Source organism: Myodes glareolus, chromosome 1 (genome assembly GCF_982192425.1).
Source record: "Myodes glareolus chromosome 1, mMyoGla1.1, whole genome shotgun sequence".
In the NCBI taxonomy this organism is placed as follows: Eukaryota; Metazoa; Chordata; class Mammalia; order Rodentia; family Cricetidae; genus Myodes; species Myodes glareolus.
The window spans coordinates 141,497,016-141,522,728 of NC_142026.1; the positions used below are offsets into that span (position 1 = coordinate 141,497,016).

General features: G+C 45.7%; 2 protein-coding genes across 4 annotated transcripts in view; one reads left to right on the forward strand and one right to left on the reverse strand.

The window, feature by feature from the left end:
• The window catches only part of Wdr27 (WD repeat domain 27), a 144,796-nt gene that overhangs the window by 97,902 nt on the left and 21,181 nt on the right, over nucleotides 1–25,713 (reverse strand). For 2 of the 3 annotated variants that reach the window (XR_015734715.1, XM_087896122.1), the window contains exons 4-15: nucleotides 24,204–24,328; nucleotides 20,718–20,831; nucleotides 17,364–17,415; nucleotides 15,738–15,808; nucleotides 14,345–14,465; nucleotides 13,245–13,362; nucleotides 9,699–9,802; nucleotides 7,701–7,768; nucleotides 7,327–7,448; nucleotides 6,830–6,912; nucleotides 5,051–5,129; nucleotides 3,195–3,272 (exon numbers count right to left, since the gene is read on the reverse strand). Coding sequence is in view for 2 of the 3 variants with exons in the window: in XM_087896122.1 (XP_087752248.1) it covers nucleotides 3,195–3,272; nucleotides 5,051–5,129; nucleotides 6,830–6,912; nucleotides 7,327–7,448; nucleotides 7,701–7,768; nucleotides 9,699–9,802; nucleotides 13,245–13,362; nucleotides 14,345–14,465; nucleotides 15,738–15,808; nucleotides 17,364–17,415; nucleotides 20,718–20,831; nucleotides 24,204–24,328 (1,135 nt within the window). In the remaining variant the exon portion in view is untranslated. The remainder of the gene's footprint in view (nucleotides 1–3,194; nucleotides 3,273–5,050; nucleotides 5,130–6,829; nucleotides 6,913–7,326; nucleotides 7,449–7,700; nucleotides 7,769–9,698; nucleotides 9,803–13,244; nucleotides 13,363–14,344; nucleotides 14,466–15,737; nucleotides 15,809–17,363; nucleotides 17,416–20,717; nucleotides 20,832–24,203; nucleotides 24,329–25,713) is intronic. The other variant, XM_087896115.1, reaches the window with a different exon arrangement.
• On the forward strand, nucleotides 11,357–12,789 carry LOC148123588 (uncharacterized). Its single transcript, XM_087896300.1, has 3 exons — nucleotides 11,357–11,833; nucleotides 11,886–12,146; nucleotides 12,547–12,789. Exons 1-3 carry the CDS (start codon nucleotides 11,357–11,359, stop codon nucleotides 12,787–12,789), a joined length of 981 nt encoding a protein of 326 aa, XP_087752426.1.

Consider the following 25,713-nt stretch of genomic DNA (forward strand, 5'->3'; position numbering starts at 1 on the left):
TGACTTCAATGGCATGGGTGTGACGCCCTCTGCTGGCCTCTGTGGACACACACACGTGCATTGACAGACATAAACACTAAAATTAAAATAAATCTTGATAGGGGAGTTCAGCCAATCATATTTTGTTTTCGGGGCGTGCCGCCCTCAGGCAAAAGCCTGCCTATAAACCTTGCAAACGCGCTCCGCTAGCTCTCTTTTCGCCTGGCTCCTGCATCCGGACGGATCGGTTGGATTCTGGTGTAAGCTGTTATAAGTCTTACTTCTGTTTATTAAAGCTTTATATTTTGTATCAAGATAGTCTGGGGACTTTTCTTTACCAATCGCCCTGCAGCTTCATCTGGCGCCCAACGTGGGGCTTTTTCCCCCTCGTGGCACGGGCCTAGCGGCCTGAGCGCACACCGCACCTGGGGTCTAGCCAGTTCCTAGCCGCATTTGCGGGGCCGCGCAACTAACTTCCTTGGCTTTTGCTACCCCCATTGGGCACTGTCTTCCCCCAGCACTCGATCTGTGAATTTAACCTCTGGATTTGAGAGTATATATTTTAGAATTTGCTTTCCGGGTCGGCGCCATTGTCACATGGATTCAGGTGTGCCCCCGCAGCTTACTGGCAGACAAGGGTCATTACAGGTAAGATTTTTCTTTTCAGTTGAAAACAAATAAATAAATACAATTTCTTTTGATTGAACATGTCAGAAAATATTACTATCCAAAAATTCAATGGCCTTTTTAATTGCGCCATGGAGGATATCCTCCATGAGGTTTCTGATATTCCTCTTACTTGGTTATTTCTGGGACTTGGAAGCAATTTTAGAGGACAACGTCCCCTCTCCCAGTAGAATTTGCCCTCAGGTTTAGGGACATCATTTAGGGGTTGGTTATAATTGATATAGGGATGAGGGAATGGGGGAGGTATTTTATAAACTCAGGGTTTTTATCAAAAAAAAGGGGGGGGGATTGACTGGTGATGGGATAATAATATATTGGTATTTGTGAGTTATTGGTTTTAGAAAATTGTATTGGTGTTGATTTTTTTACATTGATATATTGAAAAATATTTATGTAATTTGATTGGAATAATAATATATTGGTATTTGTGAGTTATTGGTTTTAGAAAATTGTATCGATGTTGATTTTTGTACATTGATATATTGAATGTTGTATGTGAGTATGCTTCTATCTTTATTTGTATTAATATATACACATATAATTACATTCCTACCTCTGATTAAGATATTTATACACATTGTTTACATTTGAAGGTCACTGTCCTCACTCATTGCACAGTTGTTCATTCTCTTAGTCTTCAAGTTAGATCCATAGTCATATATGTTTATTATATTTATATTTAGGCTAATCAGGTTATTTAGATGCATAGAGATCATACTTAGTATAGATAGTATAATCTTCAACCTCTTTGAAGAGCTGTAAAAAATGACCTTTAATCTAACTCATAGTTCTATAGTTATGAGACACAATCGCTCCTGGCATCATCGCTCTACTCCCGAGAGAACGTTGAGCACCAAAGACACTCCACATGGAGCTTGTCTTCTTCCTGACAGAACTGGCCTTTGGGCAAAGAAAAAGCCCATACCTCGACCACTGACAGAATTACAGAATATCCGTAAATGGATAAAAACAGGATTGTCTTATCTTGCCAAGACAGGGTGAAAGAGTCCTAAAAGGTTTCTTGCCTTTGAAAAATGGCATGTCAGTTACATCAGGCCTTAGCCAAAGTTGGTTGACTCAACATTGCATATGAAACTTTGGATGATTGCTCAGGTATTCAGTTGTCTCCTCCATTCGTTGCACATTTCGGAAGTTTTCCGCTTGTACTTCCGGGCTGCTTGAGTAAAATTATTTCCCTTCTCAGATCTTTGATGGAGTTGAAGATTAGATAGTTGTAGTTACCATCTACATTATTTAGACTCCCTGAGATAGAATGTTTAGCAGAACTTTTGTTACAGGTTTCTTGCTTAACATTGTTTGTTGTTTGTAACTTTATATTATTATTTGCTTCTATTGCATATAGTTGTTTGGTTCTGTCTTATTTTAGAAAAAAGGGGGAGATGATAGGGGAGTTCAGTCAATCATATTCTGTTTTTGAAGCGTGCCGCCCTCAGGCAAAAGCCTGTCTATAAACCTTGCAAACGCGCTCTGCTAGCTCTCTTTTCGCCTGGCTCCTGCATCCGGACGGATCGGTTGGATTCTGGTGTAAGCTGTTGTAAGTCTTACTTCTGTTTATTAAAGCTATATATTTTGTATCAAGATAGTCTGGGGACTTTTCTTTACCAATCGCCCTGCAGCTTCAAAATCTTATAAAAGGAAATCCAGCCATTAAGAAATAACATTCTGCCATTTGTAGCAAACTGCATGAGAAATGTAAGGTGTTGAGTAAGATACGCCAAATGCAAGACCTCAAATATCATACGTTCTCGCTCATATTTGTAAGCTTTAATTTTTTTTAAAAGTTGACCTGGACATAGAATAGTGATGATTCTAGAGACTGGGAAAGTAATACAGTAAGAGTAGTAGATGAAAGTAGGTTGGTCTCGTCAAGAAGCACTGTACATGCGTCTTAAAGCATCACGCTAAGCCCCAGGAATAGGTGCAACTGATCCAAAGTACTCATGTTCCATAAGCATCTCTGTGAAAACAGTCACTGCTCAGATGTAGGTGCGGGGGTATGTGAAGATGAGCCTGACATTAGGCAGTCCAAGATCTCTTTTTCATCAAATGTAGCATACGTTCATCATATGTCATATAAAGTTCTGCCTGAGGCAAGCAAGGCCCCAAACTCTCTTTGTGCATTCAGGCTGTGTTTGCAGCATGGCCAGGTCAATGGACCAGACATGAACACTAAGAAGCAACATTGGCTCTGCAGCTGCCCCTCTGTCACTACGGAGACCTGAAATGCATCTCAGGCGTGGTCAGCCAACAGACACAATACTCTCCTACAACTGCATTTTAGCAAAAACTCACTACTTCAGAACTAGCAATATAATGAAAAGAGCCGAACACCCAAAGGTCTACTAAAATGCGACAACTGTATTTTGTTTGAAGGATGCATGTCAGTGATATATTTGTACTCATTTTATGCATATATAGTCACATTTCTGTTTAAAAATCAAGAAAGCACTTTAAGAGTGTTTCTACTTTGTTTCAAATTTATTTAATACACGCACTCAATTACATACCATTTGTGATTGCTCTTGCATTTGGAAGTTCTTTTGTTATTATGCTTGGTGTTGGTCTTCGGGGAAAACATAGTCCCACTGAAAGGAAAACACATATACACATATGTATATACCACTTACAACAGTTAGCATTCAAAATTTCTTAAGATATTTACATTTTACAAGGAAAAGTTAAACATGTACAAACTTACATAATTTTTCTCAGCAGCCTTCTGTTCTTGAATCCAAGAACGATCACTCATCCTGACTCAGAGATGCCACAATGCTACACCTCCTCTTTAGGGATCCTATCTAATGCCTCTCAGCTCAAAGTCCCAGGGCAGCATCAGGACCACCACAGCCTCCCACATCATCCAGCATGGATCCTCCGAATCCACACTTAACCTCACAGTTAAAATGCTGCTTTGTTCTTCTACTGTATGAATTTCCAATCCACCCAATCCAACCGTCTGCCATCATCCATTCAGGGGTATCTTCTCTGGGCCACACTGTCATCTAGAAAGTCCATGCTCAGAACTATTCTTATTCAATCAAATTTTAAAACTTAACACACAAAAATCTCATAGTGTTTTGTGTTGGCTGCAATCATAACTATCCTAGAGCTTATGTGGCCAGTGGACCACAGTTGGGACACACCTGTGACTAACTCACCCTCTATCTATTCACCTTTCTCTCCATCTGTGATCTCTCCCTCCACATCCCCATCTCTCTACCCATCCATCCCTCCTTTTATCTGCCTGCTGTCTTTCATCAGTGTCTTAACTGAGAATTTAAGGAGCCAGGTGCTGCCCCAAGCACAGGTCTACAGAACAGACAAATAAACAGCCCCCACAGCTCTTGCCATTGGGGAAAGAAAAGGCATGGTAAGATATTGAGGACTGAGGGCGCTAGAGCTGCAGTTCCACACAGGATGGCCGAGGTCAGAGGCCTTGGAGAGGCCTGAGTGGGTGGGCATGGATGAAGGTGAGAACACCAACTGGGAGATGGCAGAGACCAAAACCTTGTCACATGTTCTAAGTGCATGGAGCCCATGGAGCTCCAGACCCCGGGGAAACTTTGACTACCGTGTTAAGGACACACACAAGATGAAAGGGTGTTGTAACTACACACTGTAAAGAAAAATAAATTTGTCTTTAAGAAATTTGAAACTCTTGAAGGACTGGGAAACCTTAAGACTTTGCAGTAATTTCTCTCAAGATGCTTTCTGTTTTCTGGTCTATAAGTAGACTCACCATTAGACTTGTTGCTTCAGATTTTAAATATTCTGAGTTTTAACATCCTGATACGGCAACAAATCTGTTCTAATCAAAGGTTTGTGATCCAAGATGAACTCACTGATAGGTTACATAATAACAACCAGACACCCGGGAACTCACAAGTGAGCTCAGCGGGTTGTGTTTACACGAGAGAGAGAGAGAGAGAGAGAGAGAGAGAGAGAGAGAGAGAGAGAGAGAGAGAGAGAGAAAGGCCACAAATTTCAGAGAGACTGGGCTCAAAAGAATTGAAAATGTTTAGTCAGGCTATGATGAGGTCAGGAATCACCTTTATCTGCTTTTCTAACCTACCAGCTTCTCACTCTCTACAACCAACTTTATGATTTGACAGTAACACAAGAAGCTGAGCCGAGATCAACAACCAGTAGGCATTTAACAAAAGTTGACTGTTCAGCTGCTACCATTATGGTGACTGTGGTACCCTGGGGTCCAGCTCACATTTTCATCCTGCTTAGGTCCCTGCCCTCCCTGTCCACAGTGGAAACCTCCAAGACATTCAGTGTTTATACTGAACCCCATCTCAGTGGTATTCTTGCAGCTAGTTCTGCCACTGACACAAGAGACGGGATGGTTGGTACTCACTGCGGTGCCAATGTATAACCAGATGACCTGATCTTATTGTGGAAAACCAGGGGCCGGTCCTCTATGACACTCCTCACAGCTGTATGACAGGATATAAAAGAAGCAGCAAACATTTAACATCGCGATTTCAGACTACCTAAACCAGGAAGATTTTAACAAAATGTTCTTCTGACCTAATGAAATGTGGAGGCTCCATACAGAAGTCAAAGAAAAACCAGGCAAAAGTTCATCACAGAGATGAAAGGTACAAGAAAACAGTGGAAACCATACTACACTGTAACACTGTGCATTTATTTTCTTTCTTGTTTTTGAGAATTTCTCTGTGTAATAGTCCTGGCTATCCTGGAACTTGCTTTGTACACTAGGCTGACCTTGAACTCACAGAGATTCAAATGCCTCTGATTTCTCAAGTGCTGAAATTAAAGGCATGTACCCAGCCCTGCCCAGCCAACAGCATGTATTTCAAATATGTTTGGACTACAGTCTAGTCCAGGGTCCCTATTTGAAGAACACACAGGAATGGACAACACACAGACTCAACCTGATAGGAATTCTACTGAGGGGACAACTAGGTTGAAGCATGGTGCAAACAGGGGCAGGTTGCCTACCTCACAGATCAAATTCAAGGGTTTAATGACTTACTCCTCAGAATGGGGTGCATGCCCCCAAATGATAGGGGTCCTAGAAACACAAGCGAGGTTTAGTGACTCATCTAACCAGGTCTGGAGATCTGAAAGAGGTCAAGACAGGAGCCTGGGGGTAAAGGGCAAGAAACATATAGATGTGGTATATACACAGAATGAATCAATGGATCTGACTGGGACGGGCTTAATCTTCTTAACTAAGTCAATCAAGAGACTTTAAGAGACTGTGAGTTTACATTGGAAAATGAAAGAAAACAAAGAGCATCAGTCAGTAATGGTTCCTACAATATAGATAACTGAGACACAATGAATTCTGCCTTCTTAACATGGAAGGTAATTTTAAAACTATATTTTGGAAAAAAAATCAACATGAGGACTATTTGGCTACAGTTTACAACAAACCAATCAAAACCTATATTTTCAACAGTCAATAATATTTTATTATGGATTTGCTAATACAAGAAACTATTTCTAGTTGTGACAGGATGCGATTCTGACTAGATGTCTCAGAAACATACACCGAAGTGTGCATGATGTAGTAACAGACTACTCAGGGTCCTCCAAGAAATCACGCATCATTGAGACAGGCCCTTGAGTTCCTGTGAATTATGCACAACTCAGGGGGAGAGGTGTGGAATCGAAGATAATGTGCAATAAATCTGAGCGACAGAAGACACCACACTGGATTCACTGTAAGCAGAGGCTGCTCATTTGTGTTCTGGTTACCCAGACCTGAATAATCACACAGAAACTATATTAATTACAACACTGCTTGGTCGATGACTCAGGGGTATTCCTAGTTAACTCTTACATCTGAAATTAACCCATTCCTATTAATCTATGTATAACCACAAGGCTGTGACCTATAAGAATCCAGCATCTTTCTCCTTCAGCAGCTACATGGCGTCCCCTCGACTCTGCCTACTCTGTCTCTGTTCTGATTTCCAGCCTGGCTATACTCTGTTCAGCCATTAGCCCAAACCATTAATCAACCAACAAAAGCAACACATATACAGAAGGACATCCCACATCAATTTATCTTTTGGCAAATTCAAGTCCCAAAGTGATGCAGCAATGCTGACTGCAAGGGGAGAAGGCTGCAACACACGTGTGTTTCAGAGTGTGCTGTACTAACCATGTCGCTTGCTATTGGCAGGCTTAGGAAGGCTTTCCTTAACGACTCCAAAATACAGTGGAGAGGTTGGTAGGACACAGGAGCTAAAATAAAAACAATCACACGGTGAGAGAAATGATCTGATAGAACTGTTTCAATGCAACATACGTTTTTAAGAACAATGTAAGATTAGCTCATTCAAATATAGATTTACAATATTTGGAAATTAAAACTACCAAGGTCCTTATCTTTATGAGAAAATAATTCATGTGTTTTAATGAAAAGTGCTATTTTATAATTTATATTCTACTTTAAAATAAACTAGCATTTTATGTTAAACTATGAAGCATTTAGGTTTGAGTAAAATAAAAATCATGGCATAAAACATTAGTCCTTTCACAGAGCATTATTTCGTTGGGTATTTCCAATGTTCACCAGTATTTCTTCACAAGGAAAAGATCTAAACTGCAGCCAAGTGGTGAGCACCCGCACAACTGCGACATGCAGAAAGCCTGTACCTGGCCAGCACAGAAAGCATCCTCCCGGCACCAGGGCACCTCTGAGAGCTCAGCAGAGCAGCCAGGCTGACTTCCAACACGGCGATCTTGTTTCCAAACATAGATGAAAGCATGCACAGTGCCTGTGGGACATGTACAAGGTTAGCAGCATGGCTGAGCTGGGGGGCCTGTGGGTGCACCCCAACTCTCCAGTCACAAACACAGCTTTCACAGTGAGATCTGCTGCACATTTACAAACAGGAGATCCATGTGTAGTAAGTCATAATTTCACATATGAAATACCACCAAGACTGTTGTTACCATGAAGAGGTACATGTCAGAGCATAGGAAAGTGCGTTAGACAGAACTGACACCACACAAGTCTCACCACTCACCTTGGGGCTCATGGCCTCACTCATCACTGCACAGGACCCAGCAACTTGGACACTCAGGCTCTGAAATTCTTAATTTTCATCAAAATAAACATTTGAGAGGTTGATAAATGAAAATAAATTGGCTCATTTGTTCAGTCTAGCTACAACTACCACAATTAGTGTTCATGCACTGTAAGGTGCGTGCCTGGACAGAGGCCCAGAGTTGTGGAAACAATGAGGAAAGAGAGGGGTTCTTTTTCACATAGTCAGCTGGGAAGGAATCCAGACACAGGCCAGAGCACAAGCATACATGGGAGTAAGGCTCTGAATGCTGGCAAGGGTGAGCAGCCAGAGCCACAGCCGAGAGGAAATACAATGACAGGCACACTGAACCTCTGGGACGAGAAGCAAAGACAGCTCAGGGGAAGGAGAATCTGTGCTGAACCATACATTTACCCAGCCGAGGTATGGAGAAACAGGAGATCAGAGTACCTAACCAGAGCGGGGTGTTATGGAAAACAGAACTGGGGAAAGGACCAAGCAGCATCCCTGCTCGCCACAAACAGCAGGCAAGCCCCAGAATCTAAAGAACAGACACAACAGACCTGAGACACACAAGAGCCTGGGGCTTCTGGGCAGGAGGAAGTGTGGGTACACAGGGGGAAGTCTTTGTCCCAGGGCTACAAAGGACAGCTCCTCCTGTAGGTTGTCTAGACCAATGCCAAGTGTTCAGAGTGAACTGCCAGTGTTGCCAGCAGTACTGACAGAACATGAGGGAAAGAACCCGTGGGAGCCTGTGGTCCATGCCTGATGCATGCAGGTGTCTAGAAGCCTGTGGTCCATGCCTGATGCATGCAGGTGTCTAGAAGCCTATGGTTCATGCCTGACACATGCAGGTGTCTAGGAGTCTGTGGTCCATGCCTGATGCATGCAGGTGTCTAGAAGCCTGTGGTCCATGCCTGATGCATGCAGGTGTCTAGGAGCCTGTGGTTCATGCCTGACACATGCAGGTGTCTAGGAGCCTGTGGTCCATGCCTGATGCATGCAGGTGTCTAGAAGCCTGTGGTCCATGCCTGATACATGCAGGTGTCTAGAAGCCTGTGGTTCGTGCCTGACACATGCAGGTGTCTAGGAGCTTGTGGTTCATGCCTGACACATGCAGGTGTCTAGGAGCCTGTGGTCCATGCCTGATGCATGCAGGTGTCTAGAAGCCTGTGGTCCATGCCTGATGCATGCAGGTGTCTAGGAGCCTGTGGTCCGTGCCTGATGCATGCAGGTGTCTAGAAGCCTGTGGTCCATGCCTGATGCATGCAGGTGTCTAGGAGCCTGTGGTCCGTGCCTGATGCATGCAGGTGTCTAGAAGCCTGTGGTCCATGCCTGATGCATGCAGGTGTCTAGGAGCCTGTGGTCCATGCCTGATACATGCAGGCATCTAGGAACCTGTGGTACATGCCTGATGCATACAGGTGTCTAGGAGCCTGTGGTCCATGCATACAGGTATCTAGGAGCCTGTGGTCCATGCATGCAGGTGTCTAGTCTGTGGTCCATGCCTGATATATGCAGGTGTCTAGGAGCCTGTGGTCCATACCTGACACATGCAGGTGTTTAGGAGCCTGTGGTCCATGCCTGATACATGCAGGTGTCTAGGAACCTGATACACAGTGAGCCTCGTGGTTTCCAACACAAAGATGGGAGGAGAGTGAATGAAGGAGGGGTTCACACAATCCTGACACACCAGGACGGGGGAGGGCCCCACAGAGGCCTGAGAGATGTGCTTGAGAGACGGAAGTGCTGAATGTCTTGCAGAGCAAAACTGAAGCTCTGTCCTTCAGATTCTGCAGCATGGAGGTTGGTGGCAGTCTGTGCAGGTGGCCATGTGTGGTTACTGATAAACTTATCCTCAAATTCAAATGGTCAGGCTTTCTACCCTAAACTTTTACCCCCTTCCCCGTCTATCTTTTTTAAGAAAATGAAGTTATAAGAGACTAACATCAAAGATTACTGAGTTCAAGATCTCACCCTTGAAATGTAAAGCAGCTTCCAATTCAATGCTTGCCGGGTTAAATACGAATAAAGCTGTCGAGCTTCCAATCCACAGGCATTTGGTGCACTCAGGAGAAAAACTAATCTTAGGAAGAAACAAACAGTCTTCCCTAAGGTTAGCACCACAGCATTCCCCAGCATTCCTGTTCCTCCATACGGTGAGGACGGACACACATCTGTGTGACTAACGCAAACGCTGTCTCCACAGACACTTCAGCTAGTATACGCGGGAAAGGTGGTTAGTTTGAGAGCAGCCACCCCGTCTATTGGACACAAGCACCCCCAAGAGTGAGAGCACGGCCAGGGCTCAGTTCTGACAACCGTGGTTTACACCTTCTCCTGAGTTGTCAAAGTCACCCAGAAGCCTGCCGCTGTGAGACTCTGGGCAAGTGCTCAGATCAGCGCTGCCTGTGGCAATGACAGAGGAGCTGCAGGAAGCAATGGAGCTTCCAGAACACAGCCCAGAGGATAACAAAGCTGCTCTGGGTACATCCCGAAGGGACAAAGCCTGGGAGGATTGCTTCCGGAATGCCCTCTACTTCTCCTGCGCTCCCTCCTGCTTGCAGCTGCCGTGTTCCTGGTGTATTTGGCATGGTGTGATTGCTATATGAAGGTATCCCACTGTATCTTGTATAGTGTGATTGTTACCTGGGAAAACCCCACTCCTCACTGGACAGTTTACTTGAAAATCATAATGAAGATGGTTTTTCTAAGAGCAATGATGATTAGTTAAACCTGATTTAACTGGATTTTCTGAGTTAGCCTAACAGATTCAGGTGGTTAAGACAGTTGGTAAAGATAATTAGAGAAATAGCTTAGGTAATTCTGTAAATTGCTCCAATAAGAGATACGAAAAACATAAAAATAGGCTAGAAGTTAGTTACCCTTTGTTGGAAGTGATATTTGCAGAAGATGGAAAATAAGAACAAGGAAGTTTCATGCATATAATAGACCCATGAATTCTGCCTGTAGAAAAACAGGCTGATAATCAAATAAATCAATTATGTCCCCACACTCAAGGAAAGGCCTGAGTTCCTTGGTCATGTACCTTACAGAATTAATCACAGACCCTGGTATGCACCTTGAAAAAACAAAGTTGTGAAAGGAAATTAAATGACTTATTGTGTGTAGAGAAAAATGGATGGTCAGCTGAGCACTGAAAGTTTCTCTATAGTAGAACTGAGAAGAGGAATCTGCAACACTGAAACTGCAAACAGCTGCCCGCCAGAACAAAGGAACTGCTGACATGTACCTGGTGTGCTTAAAACTTTGTTAATCAACTATAAAAAGAAGTACTGATTTGGGGTGAAGATGTTATAGTGGGAAAATTAAAACAAAGAAAAATGTTTAACTACTTGTGGGCTTCTAAGAAAGAGATGTAACTTGTGATCACACATAATTTTTTCCTGTGTAAAGATTTTAATTTGCTTTTGGAAAATATATAACTTGTGGTTGTGAGGTTATCTTTTCTTGCATGAAAATTGTTGTCTTAGGAGGCATAAAAGGGATAGAAAGAATAAGGGAGGTAGAAGAAAAAATGTAGATGGGAAATCAGGGACGATATTAGGAAGAGAACTTCAAGGAAGATGGAGGAGGAGAACGTAGGGAAGATGGAGGAGGAGAACGTAGGGAAGATGGAGGAGAACGTAGGGAAGATGGAGGGGGAGAACGTAGGGAAGATGGAGGAGAACGTAGGGAGGATGGAGGAGAAGAATGTAGGGAAGATGGAGGAGAACGTAGGGAGGATGGAGGAGGAGAACGTAGGGAGGATGGAGGAGAACGTAGGGAAGATGGAGGAGGAGAACGTAGGGAAGATGGAGGGGGAGAACGTAGGGAAGATGGAGGAGAACATAGGGAAGATGGAGGAGAATGTAGGGAGGATGGAGAAGAACGTAGGGAAGATGGAGGAGAACGTAGGGAGGATGGAGGAGAAGAATGTAGGGAGGATGGAGGAGAACGTAGGGAAGATGGAGGGGGAGAACGTAGGGAAGATGGAGGAGAACGTAGGGAAGATGGAGGAGAACATAGGGAAGATGGAGGAGAATGTAGGGAGGATGGAGGAGAACGTAGGGAGGATGGAGGAGAACGTAGGGAGGATGGAGGAGAAGAATGTAGGAGAACGTAGGGAAGATGGAGGAGAACGTAGGGAGGATGGAGGAGAAGAATGTAGGGAGGATGGAGGAGAACGTAGGGAAGATGGAGGGGGAGAACGTAGGGAAGATGGAGGAGAACGTAGGGAAGATGGAGGAGAACGTAGGGAAGATGGAGGAGAACGTAGGGAAGATGGAGGAGAACGTAGCGAAGATGGAGGAGAACGTAGCGAAGATGGAGGAGAACGTAGGGAAGATGGAGGAGAATGTAGGGAAGATGGAGGAGAACGTAGGGAAGATGGAGGAGAACGTAGGGAGGATGGAGGAGGAGAATGTATGGAAGAAAAAGGAAAACAACAAGGAAGAAGAACAGAAAAGAAAAAGAGCAGAGTAGGAACAAGCAGGAGATAGAAAAATAAAATAAAGAACTAAGGTTTGGCCCTCAGAAAAGTCCCCTGTGTGTGTGCAGCTCCTTTCCAGACTCTATGACCTCCTGAGTGTTGACCTTCAGCAGCACAATGTCACCACTGTCCTTGTACCTGAATATGCTGCCAGTTCCGCTAGTGAAAATAAAGATCAGCTCAGAGAGGAGCTCTGGTCCACAGTGCAGAGCTCATCAGAAAGCAAACATGCATCTGTTTTTTATCAATAAGCCTCATTCAAGCTTGGTTTGCACTAACTGTCCTCTCCCATCTGCACTGTCTGTCCCTTCATTCTACCTCTCCCAACACTAGTCAGCTGGAGCCCTCTCACTAGAGCAGGCAGCGGGCACCCCCTCCTCAGACCCACAGTACACCATCCAGTACTTCCCACATCACCTGACAAATCAAGGTGGCCCTGGCTTTGCCTGCAGGAACTCTCAGTACAAGTCCTGTGACTCAGGGCAGGAACCAGCCAGCCCTCCTCCAGCCTCTTTTGCCAGCGTAACACGAACTAGAAAGGAGTCCTCTACTCCCAGGGCCCAGGCAGTGAAATGAGCTCTCCTCACTTGAGAGCAATCTCGCCCATCTAGAGCTGAACTGCAGAGGCTAAAGCTGCTGAGCTCTCTCAGGGGAAGAGGCAGGCTCTGAGACAATGCTTCCTTGTGTTCCCAAGAATCTATAATATTTCTACCATGCTCAGAAATAACTGAGTCAAACTCACTTGGGATCAGTTTTAGTGTGGAACACCTGGAAGGAAAGAGAGTGAGCCAAGAGTGATGTGTCACACCCAAGAAAAAGTCCTGCTACAGAGGCTCTATCTGCCTACATCTGCCTAGAAAAGTTATCTCTCAAATAAAACCGGCAAAGTTTACTAAATCTAAGATAAAATATGCAATTTTTGGAATACTTACATTCAGTAACAATAAGAGAGACACATACTTGTTTCCTTTAACCATTCACAAACCTGAACTTAGGCCCCCTTAGGCTTTGGCCCTGTTAATCATACGCACGCTCCATTCTGGGAGTCCGGAAGGCAGAGGTCACAGTGTGCCAGGCTCAGGACAGGGAATGTGGCTTCAGCTTCTTCCCTTTTATCCACTTCATGTCTGGAGTGGTACAGACTGTCTTCTAGAAAACAGAGTTAATATTGATTACCTAAGAAGCAAAGTTGCTTAGCGGTCAGTTAATAGAAAAGAACAGATGCAAGGATGCTTCAGAAATGCATGTTCCCAGAATGAATCAGGAATCAAAAAAGCATTTGGACTTTGAGTACTAAGAAAAATAAAGCTAAAAATCTGAAGGGAACCCTATATTGATTCTATAAAGGATGGGGATGGGGAAAGAGACGGCCATTGCAGAGGCTAATGCCACCATTCCTAAAATGGGTCTGAGCCATAGTAAAGAATGAGCAACTGCTTACAAAAAAGGTGACAAAAATCATGGCTTGATATTTTAAGAGAAAAAGAGATATAGGACAGTAATCTCTGACCTAATTTAAAAATCATTTAAAGCCATACACAAAATAGAAACTAAGGAAGGAATGACTATATATGGGAACAAATATATAGGGCAGGAGAGTGACAAGGGAACTAGTACACACACCATAATAGCTCTCAGCATCGCTGAGAAAAGACGCCATTACTCCTCGAGTCAGTGCCAGCTCCGTCAGGGACCTAGAGCAGCACCAGAGGGATGGAGGAGACGGGTGTGGGCAAGCTGGTGCAAGTGTGGAAGCAGAGCTGGTGAGGAGCTCAGGGGAGTGAGCATGGATGCAGAGGCAGGGTGTGAGACCTGAAGGAGGAGATGGGTCAGTATATGAAGCAGCGACCTGGGGACAATGTACCAGTTTGCCCAAGTGCACCATTCAGATGCTGCAGGGCCTGCCCTCTTGAGTCCCTGCTGTGCTGCCAACCCAAGGGTGTGTGTTCTCCAATTCTCTGAGTGCCTGGACTCCACACAGTGCTCTCTGACGTAGCCTCCAGTCCAGGGCTCAGAACCTATGGGGCTCGGTGGTGTCGGAAGTCAGGACCTCCCACCCTGTCCAACGGGGATGCTGGTGATTCTGAATGCTGCACCCATGCAGGAGGCCTACAGGGCACAAGAAGCACACCTGGAAGGCTGTAGTGCCTAGCCATCATTCTTCGAGTAGAGAAAGTCTCACTTTTCTTCCTCAGGTCCACATGTGCCACACAGTGATAGTGGTGCCTCTCCATCAAACTAAATATCCACAGCTACAAAAACAAAACATGTAGACACGGATCTCTTTCAAGAACTGATACTACTGTAAAATCCAAAGGAACATGGGGCAGAACAGATGAGCTGCATTAGATATGCTCCTGGGTTCTCCTAGACACTTGGGCTGTCCTGAACGTTGCTTTTAGCCCCTCTTTGAAAGTTGCACAGCTTCCAAGCAGGTGCTTACAGGGGAAAGCTTTCCAGAACCTTAGGTCAGACATGGTTGTGATTCATAGAGTCACCTCTGGGGTTCCAAGATCACTAACACCTACACAGCACATGCTACAGTCTTTGAGCCACGAGTGCTTCTACCATGTTACTGGGCCCTAGCACACACGATAATGACAGCTGAGCTTATGAAGAAGAAAACAAACTAATAAACTATCTTAGCTTCCAAATGTACAACTTCATCATATTTATATCGAGTGTCTTTATAAAATAAACCTAAAGTGTCTACATTAAATAATAAACTATCTTAGCTTCCAAATGTACAACTTTATCATATTTATATCAAGTGTCTTTATAAAATAAACCTAAAGTGTCTACATTAAATAATAAACTATCTTAGCTTCCAAATGTACAACTTCATCATATTTATATCAAGTGTCTTTATAAAATAAACCTAAAGTGTTTACATTAAATTTTTAAAATAAGTATCTTCAGTTTTAACGTCATCTGATGCTAATGGCTGAGCAAGTGATTCTAACTTTTGCTACATTCAGATACTGCACAGCATTGTTAAAATGTGCAGACCAAGGTCACGGCTGCAGATCTAAGACCCCCTAACCCCACCCCAGTGCTGAGGTGCACAGTGGGACACAGTCCTAACACTGCAGGAGACAACACTGCAGGAGACAGCGCTGCAGGAGACAGCGCTGCAGGAGACAGCGCTGCAGGAGACAACGCTGCAGGAGACAGCGCTGCAGGAGACAACGCTGCAGGAGACAGCGCTGCAGGAGACAACACTGCAGGAGACAGCGCTGCAGGAGACAGACAACACTGCAGGAGACAGCGCTGCAGGGGGCAGCGCTGCAGGAGACAGACAGCGCTGCAGGAGACAGACAACGCTGCAGGAGACAGACAACGCTGCAGGAGACAGCGCTGCAGGAGACAGACAGCGCTGCAGGAGACAGACAACGCTGCAGGAGACAGACAACGCTGCAGGAGACAGACAGCGCTGCAGGAGACAGCACTGCAGGAGGCAGACAACATTGCAGGAGACAGTGCTGCAGGAGACAGCGCTGCAGGAGGCCTGGCACACGACTCACCTGGCCGTCCGCACTGCCAGTGACCAGCTGTCGGCTTTCTTCACAGATAAGCAAACTCAGGAGAGGGTAAGCTGGGAGGGAACACAGGACACTCAGTATAGACAGTGTGTCTTCTAGTTAACTTAGCACTATTCTAAATCTTCATACCAGGAGGCAAAATTATGAATGAATAGAAATTTGGAAACATTCATGAGCAAGAAAGGAAAAAAGGAATGGTGTCCCAAACAAGAATGGTGGGTCTGAGCTCCAGTTGACTGCTGGAGGAGGCTGGTTACCCCACCTCATCTGCCCACACTGAGCAGGTCTAGAGCAACTGTCAGTGGCCTGGAAGAAGGAAGAACATCTCAGCCAGCATTTTAAACAGGGCAGAGCAGTTCCTGCATGCTAAAAACAATGAAATCATAGACTTGGCAATAAAAACAGTTAAACAGATGCCTTACAAAAACAAATAAATAAAAGAACTCCCTAAGATTTAATTTTATTTAGAATGTAGCCTAAAGTATCAAGAATTTGGAACAACTAGATAAACAGAGGTTGGGAAACACTGTATGTCCTAATTCAACTATAAATGGCATTCGTGGTGAGTCTATAGCACAGTCTGCAATTGTGTTCCTCAATCAAAATATACTACAAGATTATATTCAGGGAAATCCAACAAACTTACAGAAAATGCACTTCATGCCCAAGCTTGACAGAAAGCTCCAGGCTGTCAGAACACAATATTCTACATGTGGGTAACTGACCTAAAAATGCTGGATCCTGGGAAACTGCAACAGTAACTCCAGCAGGACACCAAGGCATCTTTTTTCTCAAAGGAAAGGAAAGGTCCCATGGAGGGACATGGGAAGAACCCCAGAAGCAACCTATGAGATGCAGAGAGGAAACACGGGGACCCAAGTGAAACGTTCCCCTGGAGAGCCAGGCCACAGAAACTGGTCACTCCTCTATGTACGGTGCTGGTTTCATTGCCCACAATACTACCTTCCTGGACCTGGAGGGAGTGGGGAGGAACTTGAACTTCCCACGGGGCAGGAAACCCTGACTGCTCTGGGGGATAGAGAGGGAGGAGGAGAGGGAGTGGGGGGAGTGGGAGGGTGTTGGGAGGAGGGGTGGAAATGGAAACTTTTATAAATTAATAAACTTTTATAAATAAAAAAGAAGACAATTTGATGAAAGAAATAATTATCCTAGAATTCATAGGATGGACGAAAGCATCCAAGGTAACCAATGACTTGCATGCTGCCCAGTCCTCTAGTCACTGGTGAGAGAGGTGTGTCCCTCCAAACTCTGCCAGCTCTGGGCCTCTCCACAGGACATCAGGGACCCTATCTTAGGCACTTTACCTGAGAGCCAACCTACTCCGCACACTTACCTGAGACAGATGCCCATACACCAAGTGTGTGTGTGTGTGTGTGTGTGTGTGTGTGTGTGTGTGTGTAAGGTAAAATCCTCAGAGATAGTAACTGTGAAGCTCAAATACTCTGTAAAAAGGAGTCAGAATTGACAGCTACATACAGACGAGGCCAGTGATTCCAGCTGCCGCACCAGCACTCTGGGGTGACAGTCACACCAGGAGAGTTTGTTCACACAGCCTACTTGACTGGAACTTAAGAATCTTTGATTTACCTGTTAAAATGGATGAGTTGTATATCAAGGATCCCACACAATAGTCCCAGACCTTTAAATGAAAGACATTTCTTTAAGAGACATAAAACAGTGTTAATATTGCTAAACCATAAACTAAATTTTAAGCAATTAAAAAATAATCTGTATAAATAATAATTAAAGAATTAAAAATCACATATTGGATGAATCACTGCACTATTAAAACCCAAGACTTCAGAAAACATCCTAACTCTCCAAAGATGACCACCTATGGATTTGGGAGAACTGAAGACACACCTAAGAGACAGCAAACATCACATGTACTCACTCATAAGTGACTTTTAGATATAAAGCAAAGAAAACCAGCCTACAATTCACAACCCCAGAGAACCTAGACAACAATGAGGACACTAAGAGAGACATACATGGATCTAATCTACATGGGGAGTAGAAAAAGACAAGATCTCTTGAGTAAATTGGGAGCATGGGGACCTTGGGAGAAGGTTGAAGAAGAGGGGAGAGAAAGGGAGGGGACCAGAGAAAAATTTATAGCTCAATTAAAAATCAATTTTTAAAAGAAGAAAAAAAACAGAGAGAGCAAGCCCTGGGTACATAATCAGTACTTCATTAGAAGCTCAGTGCAGAAGGGCCAGCGAGTCCCTGGGTCTATGCCCACATGTAGAGCGTGCTCACCCACAGGACTACATTCTAACCATGACAGTCACAAGTGTTTGCCATCCCTTCCATGGTGGCCACACCTCCAAGGACATTCCAAAATACCCATTCTCTTCATTCTCATGATCACCAGTGAAACAAGAGGCACCATTGTATATATTTGAAATATAAAATTGAGTGCAACATAGTTTACAAAATATGGCTTTCTGCCCCAACTGTTGCTGACTCCCAGGGGAAGTCGGGACCCACTGGGTCTTATCAGATGGGTATTTTTAAATGGCCATAGTATGAATTTTCATAACTTCTGTGGTTTGATACACATGTGCGACTTTCAGCTTTTAGGACAGTGATAAATGTCCACCTTTTGTTAGTAAAACCACAGTTACAATAGCTAACTTGGTGCTGCTCAGAAGTGAACCTGCATTTTGCTTTGTTTTTTTCTGAAGCTCAGTTTAGTTCTTACTGAATCCTCATTGGGGACATTAAGTCCTCAGTTGTTGGTCATTTGGAAACAATGCAGATACACACTGCCCCCTCTATATTTAAATGTGAGAAAGTCCCCACAGTTGTCCAGTGTCTAATTGCTGGAGGCCTAGGAACTGCATGAAGGTGCACCCAGCCCAAACAGAGCATCAAAACTGCGCTTTCGTGTGGGTGAGGAAACAGGTTCCTCGGGGATGTGTTTTAACTGAAGTCATTTATATTCTGTGTATGAAAGCTTGGCTTGCACACTAGTATGTGTACCACAGGTGTGCATTGTCTATGGAGGCCAGATAAAACATTGGTTCTCCCAGAATTAGAATCCCAGACAGTTGTGCAACACTGCGTGGGACCTGGGAACAGAGTCCTGAGCATCTGCAGGAACAGTGGGGTTTTAAACCACTGGGCCATCTCTTCAGCTCCATCCTGCTTGCAGTCCAAGAAAAAATCTTGCACAGCAGTAGAAATCCAACAGCAGTGTGCATATATGTCCACAACGTCCTATCTCCACAGCGTCCTATGTCCACAGGATCCCTATGCCCACAGTGTCCTATGTCCACAGAGCCCCTATGTCCACAGCGTCCCATGTCCACAGTGTCCCTATGTCCACAGCGTCCTATGTCCACAGAGCCCCTATGTCCACAGCGTCCTATGTCCACAGCGTCCTATGTCCACAGAGTCCCTATGTCCACAGCGTCCCTATGTCCACAGCGTCCCTATGTCCACAGCGTCCCTATGCCCACAGTGTCCTATCTCCACAGCGTCCTATGTCCACAGGATCCCTATGCCCACAGCGTCCTATGCCCACAGCGTCCCTATGCCCACAGTGTCCTATCTCCACAGCGTCCTATGTCCACAGGATCCCTATGCCCACAGCGTCCTATGTCCACAGAGCCCCTATGTCCACAGCATCCCTATCTCCACAGCGTCCTATGTCCACAGAGTCCCTATGTCCACAGCGTCCCTATGTCCACAGCACCCTATGTCCACAGCACCCTATGTCCACATCACACGTCCCTATGTCCACAGAGTCCCTATGTCCACAGCGTCCTATGTCCACATCACACGTCCCTATGTCCACAGAGTCCCTATGTCCACAGCACCCTATGTCCACATCACACGTCCCTGTGGCCACAGCACTCCATGTCCACATCACACGTCCCTGTGGCCATAGCACCCTATGTCCACATCACACGTCCCTGTGGCCACAACATCCCTATGTCCACATCACACGTCCCTATGTCCACAGCACCCTATGTCCACAGCGTCCTATGTCCACAGCGTCCCTATGTCCACAGCACCCTATGTCCACATCACACGTCCCTGTGTCCACAGCACCCTATGTCCACATCACACGTCCCTGTGGCCACAGCACCCTATGTCCACATCACACGTCCCTGTGGCCACAGCACCCTACACGTCCCTGTGGCCACAGCACCCTATGTCCACATCACACATCCCTGTGGTTACAGCACCCTATGTCCACATCACACGTCCCTGTGGCCACAGCACCCTATGTCCACATCACACGTCCCTGTGTCCATAGCACCCTATGTCCACAGAGTCCCTATGTCCACATCACACGTCCCTGTGTCCACAGCACCCTATGTCCACATCACACGTCCCTGTGGCCACAGCACCCTATGTCCACATCACACGTCCCTGTGGCCACAGCACCCTATGTCCACATCACACGTCCCTGTGGCCACAGCACCCTATGTCCACATCACACGTCCCTGTGGTTACAGCACCCTATGTCCACATCACACGTCCCTATGTCCACAGCACCCTATGTCCACATCACACGTCCCTGTGTCCATAGCACCCTATGTCCACAGAGTCCCTATGTCCACATCACACGTCCCTGTGGCCACAGCACCCTATGTCCACATCACACGTCCCTGTGGCCACAGCACCCTATGTCCACATCACACGTCCTTGTGGCCACAGCACCCTATGTCCACATCACACGTCCCTATGTCCACAGCACCCTATGTCCACATCACACGTCCCTGTGTCCACAGCACCCTATGTCCACAGAGTCCCTATGTCCACATCACACGTCCCTGTGTCCACAGCACCCTATGTCCACATCACACGTCCCTGTGTCCACAGCACCCTATGTCCACATCACACGTCCCTGTGGCCACAGCACCCTATGTCCACATCACACGTCCCTGTGGCCACAGCATCCCTACATCCAGAGCTCCTGCTGCCCACCTTAAAGGTTCTGTCTTCAGACACTGAGATGAGGATGTGCGCTTGCCAGGGACAGAACTCCACAGCTGTCACTGAACCTTGATGTCCCTGCAGCTCCACCAGCACAGACTGCTTCTAGGAGGATTTGTAAAAGGTTATTCAAGGAATTTCCTAGAATTATCAACATCAAGAAATCACAGCCCACCACAGAAAAGAGAGTTACTAAAATAAATTCTACGAGGCCAGACAACGGGCTCAGCAGGTAAAGGCACGTGCCCCCAAGTCTGAAGACTTAAGTTCTGTCCCTGGAACTCACATGGTGAAAGAAGAGAACCAATTCTACAGGTGTCTTCTACCCTCTACGCATGTGCTGTGGCATGTGTTCCTGCACGCACATGCATGCATGCGTGCACACACAGAAACACACACACACACAAACACACAATGTTTTTTCATTTAAAGGATAAAGTCCATTTTATACACCACTCCTTCCATATTTGGCCCTACCATACCCACATCACAGTTAAAACTTGGTGCCCAAAATCTGGGGCAGGGGCATCATCAGTAAGGGAAAGGTGAGAACCAGCCAAATCTGACCCTGTAGGAAACAGGGAGCTGGCGTCTGCTGGACTTCCTGTTCTCTGTGGCTTTCTCCTGTCAGCCTCTTAACAGCCGCACGGTTCAGGGAGAAGGTACCACTTACTATCTACTGTTACTTTATGTCTGTTTCTGCCATCTGTTTTCTCTATCACTGTCTGCCTACCCCACACACCTATCAGAAAGTGCCTGTCTTATCTTCTACCTCCCTATGAAGTTAATTTCTAGTAGAAAGTAACTAAAATATAACAAGACAGTGTGGTAACAGCTACTAGGGAGTGAGCCATCCCTTTCTTAAATTCTTGCTTCACACAGCCCAAGCTTGGCCTAGAAGTCAATGGACTGGCTCACATTCGAACATGCCCTAAGCAACATGCTGTGATAACAACAGGACCTTCTGAGAGTCACAGCTGCCTCTCAGCTCTGGTCCCAGTGGGCTCTGTCCAATGGCAGGAAGATGCTTGAATGTTACGATGCTTTATGCAGACTGTAAGAACAAATCAGACATATAAAGATATATAATGACAGATCATAGGTCTACAGATGATCCATAGACAGACAGATACAACTCCGATAAACAAGGTTTGGAGTTGCATGCTCCAGTGCCAAGCATGCCGCCATGTTCCCTGTTGTGATGACAGTGGACTAAGCCTCTGAAACTGTAAGGGCAAGCTCCTGATCAAATGCTTTCTTTATAAGAGTTGCCCTGGCCATGGTGTCTCTTCACAGCAGTAGAACAGTGACTAGGGCATTTCGTATCCCCAAATGTCTCACACATCCTAGGGCCGAGGATGAGCACCTCATGATTCTTGGCTATCATCTTTCCTTGTCTAAGAGTTTTAAAGTAGATCACAAGGGAAGCCATAGCAGGCAAAGCACTCCCATAGCTGTATTAACCCGACAATGGGTAAGACAGCGATTCCAGGCATTGGGCACTCTCCATGGACTCGGGGAGCAGAGGCTCCTTCCCTCTCTCCAAGGAGATCTTCTAACACCTGCCACTGCTTTCCCATGCTCAAGCCCAGTGCCTGACAAATGCTGGGCTAGAATCCCCAATCTAGGGTATATACACTTTTATATAAACTGTCTCAACCAAGAAACAAGTGAGAGTCTGAGCCACAGTGGGAAGTGGGATTTTGACAAGCAGACAGCTGAAGTACTGTGCTAAGCAGATTCTGGGGGATTCCTAAGGCAGGAGACTGATCAAGAAAGAACTGTTTTGATAAATGTGCCAATGAAAAATATTCCTGACACAAATTCACATTAAGACAATTCTAGTGTCTTATCAATTACAAGATCAAGATGTTTTCCTTGGATTACACACACAGACACAGACACACATACACACACACACACACACACACACACACACACACACACACATCTTTACAAAATACATCAAACCAAACTGCCACTGTAAAAGGGAAGCAGGAATGAAGTACTCACCAACAGGGTGGGAATGCAAACTTGTGCAGCCACTGTGGAAATCAGTGTGGCGGTTTCTCAGGAAACTGGGAGTCAACCTACCTCAGGACCCAGCAATTCCACTCTTGGGAATATACCCAAGAGATGCCCTATCATACTACAAAAGTATTTGTTCAACTATGTTCATAGCAGCACTATTTGTAATAGCCAGAACCTGGAAACAACCTAGGTGCCCCTCAATAGAAGAATGGTTAAAGAAGGTGTGGAACATATATACATTAGAGTTTTACTCAGCGGTAAAGAACAATGGCATCTTGAATTTTGCATGCAAATGGATGGAAATAGAAAACGCTTTACTGAGTGAGGTAACCCAGTCCCAAAAAGAGGAATATGGTATGTACTCACTCATAAGTGGATTCTAGCCATAATTAAAGGTCTTTGAGCCTATAATTCATTATCCTAGAGAAGCTAAATAAGAAAGTGAACCTGAAGAAAATCATATAGTTATCCTCCTGGATATTGGAAATAGACAAGATTGCCACGCAAACTTGGGGGCACGGGAGAGGGTGGGGGGGTGTTGGGGGGTGGATGTAAGGGGAGTTGGGTAGAGAGAAGAGAGAAGGGGAGGATTCGGGATAGTTTGGGGGAATGGGATGGGTGGGATGGAGGAAGGATGGATATGGGAGCAAGGAAGTAAATATCTCAACTAAAGGAGCCATTTTAGGGTTTGTAAGAGACTTGATTCTAGAGGGGGTCCCAGGTCCAAGGAGAGATCCCCAGATTGTTCCCTGGGCAGCAGAGGAGAGGGTGCATGAACTGGCCTCGTCCCATAACCATAATGATGAATATTTTTCATATCACCATGGAAACTTCATCTGGCGATGGATGGAGATAGAGACAAAGTCCCACTTTGGAGCACTGGACTTAGCTCCCTAGGTCCAAATGAGGAGCAGAAGGAGCAGAAGGAGCAGAAAGTGAGCAAGGAAGTCAGGATCACAAGGGGTGCGTCCACCCACTGAGACGGTGGGACTGATTTAATGAGAGATCACCAAGGCCAGCTGGAATGGGAGCGATGGAACATGTGATCAAAATGGACACTGAACGTGTCTGGCAATGAAGGCTGACTGAGAAGCCAAGGACAATGGCATTGGGATTTAATTCTACTGCATGGACTAACTTTGTGGGAGCCTGGTTTGTTTGGATGTTCACCTTTAAAGACCTGTATGGATGGGGGAGGACCTTGGACTTCCCACGGGGCAAGGAACCCTGAGTGCTCTTAAGACTAGATAGGAAGGGGGAGGTGGGGAGGGGGAGGTAGGGAGGCAGAGGTTGGGAGGGGGAGGGAAAAGGGAGGCAGGGAAGAGGTGGAAATTTTTAATAAATAAATTAATTAATTAAAAAAAAAGAAATACTCACCAATAGGAACCCAGCCTGGAAGGTGCCAGCCAGTGTGCACTAGGCAACTCCACAGGGTGTCATCCTTACCTCCACATCTATCACGGATACTTTGTTTCCAGCACATACTGCAACAGCATGATCCTCTGGACTAAATCTCAAACAGAGCACTGTTTGTAAAAGGGAGCCCAGGACAGTCCCTCGAGGAGTCACCCCTAGAGCAAATTCCAGATACGAGCGTCAGGTCATCAGATGTCACAAGAATGGGTCCTGGATGGTTCTCCACTCCAGGGCTACAAGCAGAGGAATAACTGGCTGGGAGGTGATGGTGGGCACAGTCTTTGTTCTGAGGCAACTCAGTGCAGGACCAAGGTAATAAAGAGACTGGTCTTCAGATGGCCACGGGCACCCAGAAGAGCTGCATAGACCAGCTTTTCACCCAGCACTTTTCCCTGTGTCCCCTGACGTCCAGGCACTGGCAGTGACCAACTCTGACCAGTGTTGCAGACAGTGTGCTTGAGAACTCTGACCTCTGAGGCTCTTACTGCCAAGCGGCATCTCCATGGTAGCCTGCAGAGCCCTGGGTAACAATGCAAAACGTGCAGAAAAGACTGAAATGAAGGCAACCAGAAAAGACGGTGCTTGTCATCTGAGCCTCAGAAATCACTTTTAATCACCACGAGTGTGTCACCAGGCAAACAAAGGACCCTATATATGGTGACTCAGTCAGTTGTCAATCTGACTACATCTGAGATTAACTAAAACCCAAGCAGCTGGGCACATCTCTGAAGGACTTTCTTGATTGGACCATTTGAGGTGGGAATACCCACCCTAAATCCAATCGCTTGATGTTGGAGGACTTACCCTAAGTCTGGAACACACCTCAGTGACAGTCCACATAGAGAACATGGAACAGGGAGCTTTCACTCTCTGCCTGCTTGCCCTCACTCCCGCGTACAAATTCATCTACCTTGTTCCTGGGGCATTCCTTTCCTACTAGAACCTACTCTGAAGGAATTCTAAGATAGACTGAAGGCCAGCAGCTCTCAGGAAGTCCACGGACTCCAACACAAAAACGGGAACTGCTGAGACATCCAGTTTCAGGGACTGAACTACCAGATTCTTGGCCTTTTAGAAGACAACCATTATTGATCTACACAGCCTACAAGGGGCTCTGATACTCCCCTCCACATGTGCGCACACACTCGCACACACATGCGCACACACACACACACACATGCAGACACACACACGCACACCCTCACCCACATGCACATGCACACACACATGCACGTGCACACACTCGCACACACACTTTCATTGTACCAGTTACCTATGTTTCACGTTACCAGCTTTGATCCTTCAGAGAACCCTGACTGAAATGCTACAGAAAGGAATGCATGTGTGTCACAAACAAAACCTCTCACTCAGGATTTGCCCTGATCTTTCACAAGCACCTAGGCTACACATGCTATGCCAGCTTCTTTTCAGCATCTGCAGGATCTGCTCCCGAGAGACAGCCTCTGCCTCTGTGGAAGATTAACATGCATGAGGCGAAGACACAGCAGTTAACCCCAGGAAGTGGAACAGGTGACTGAGT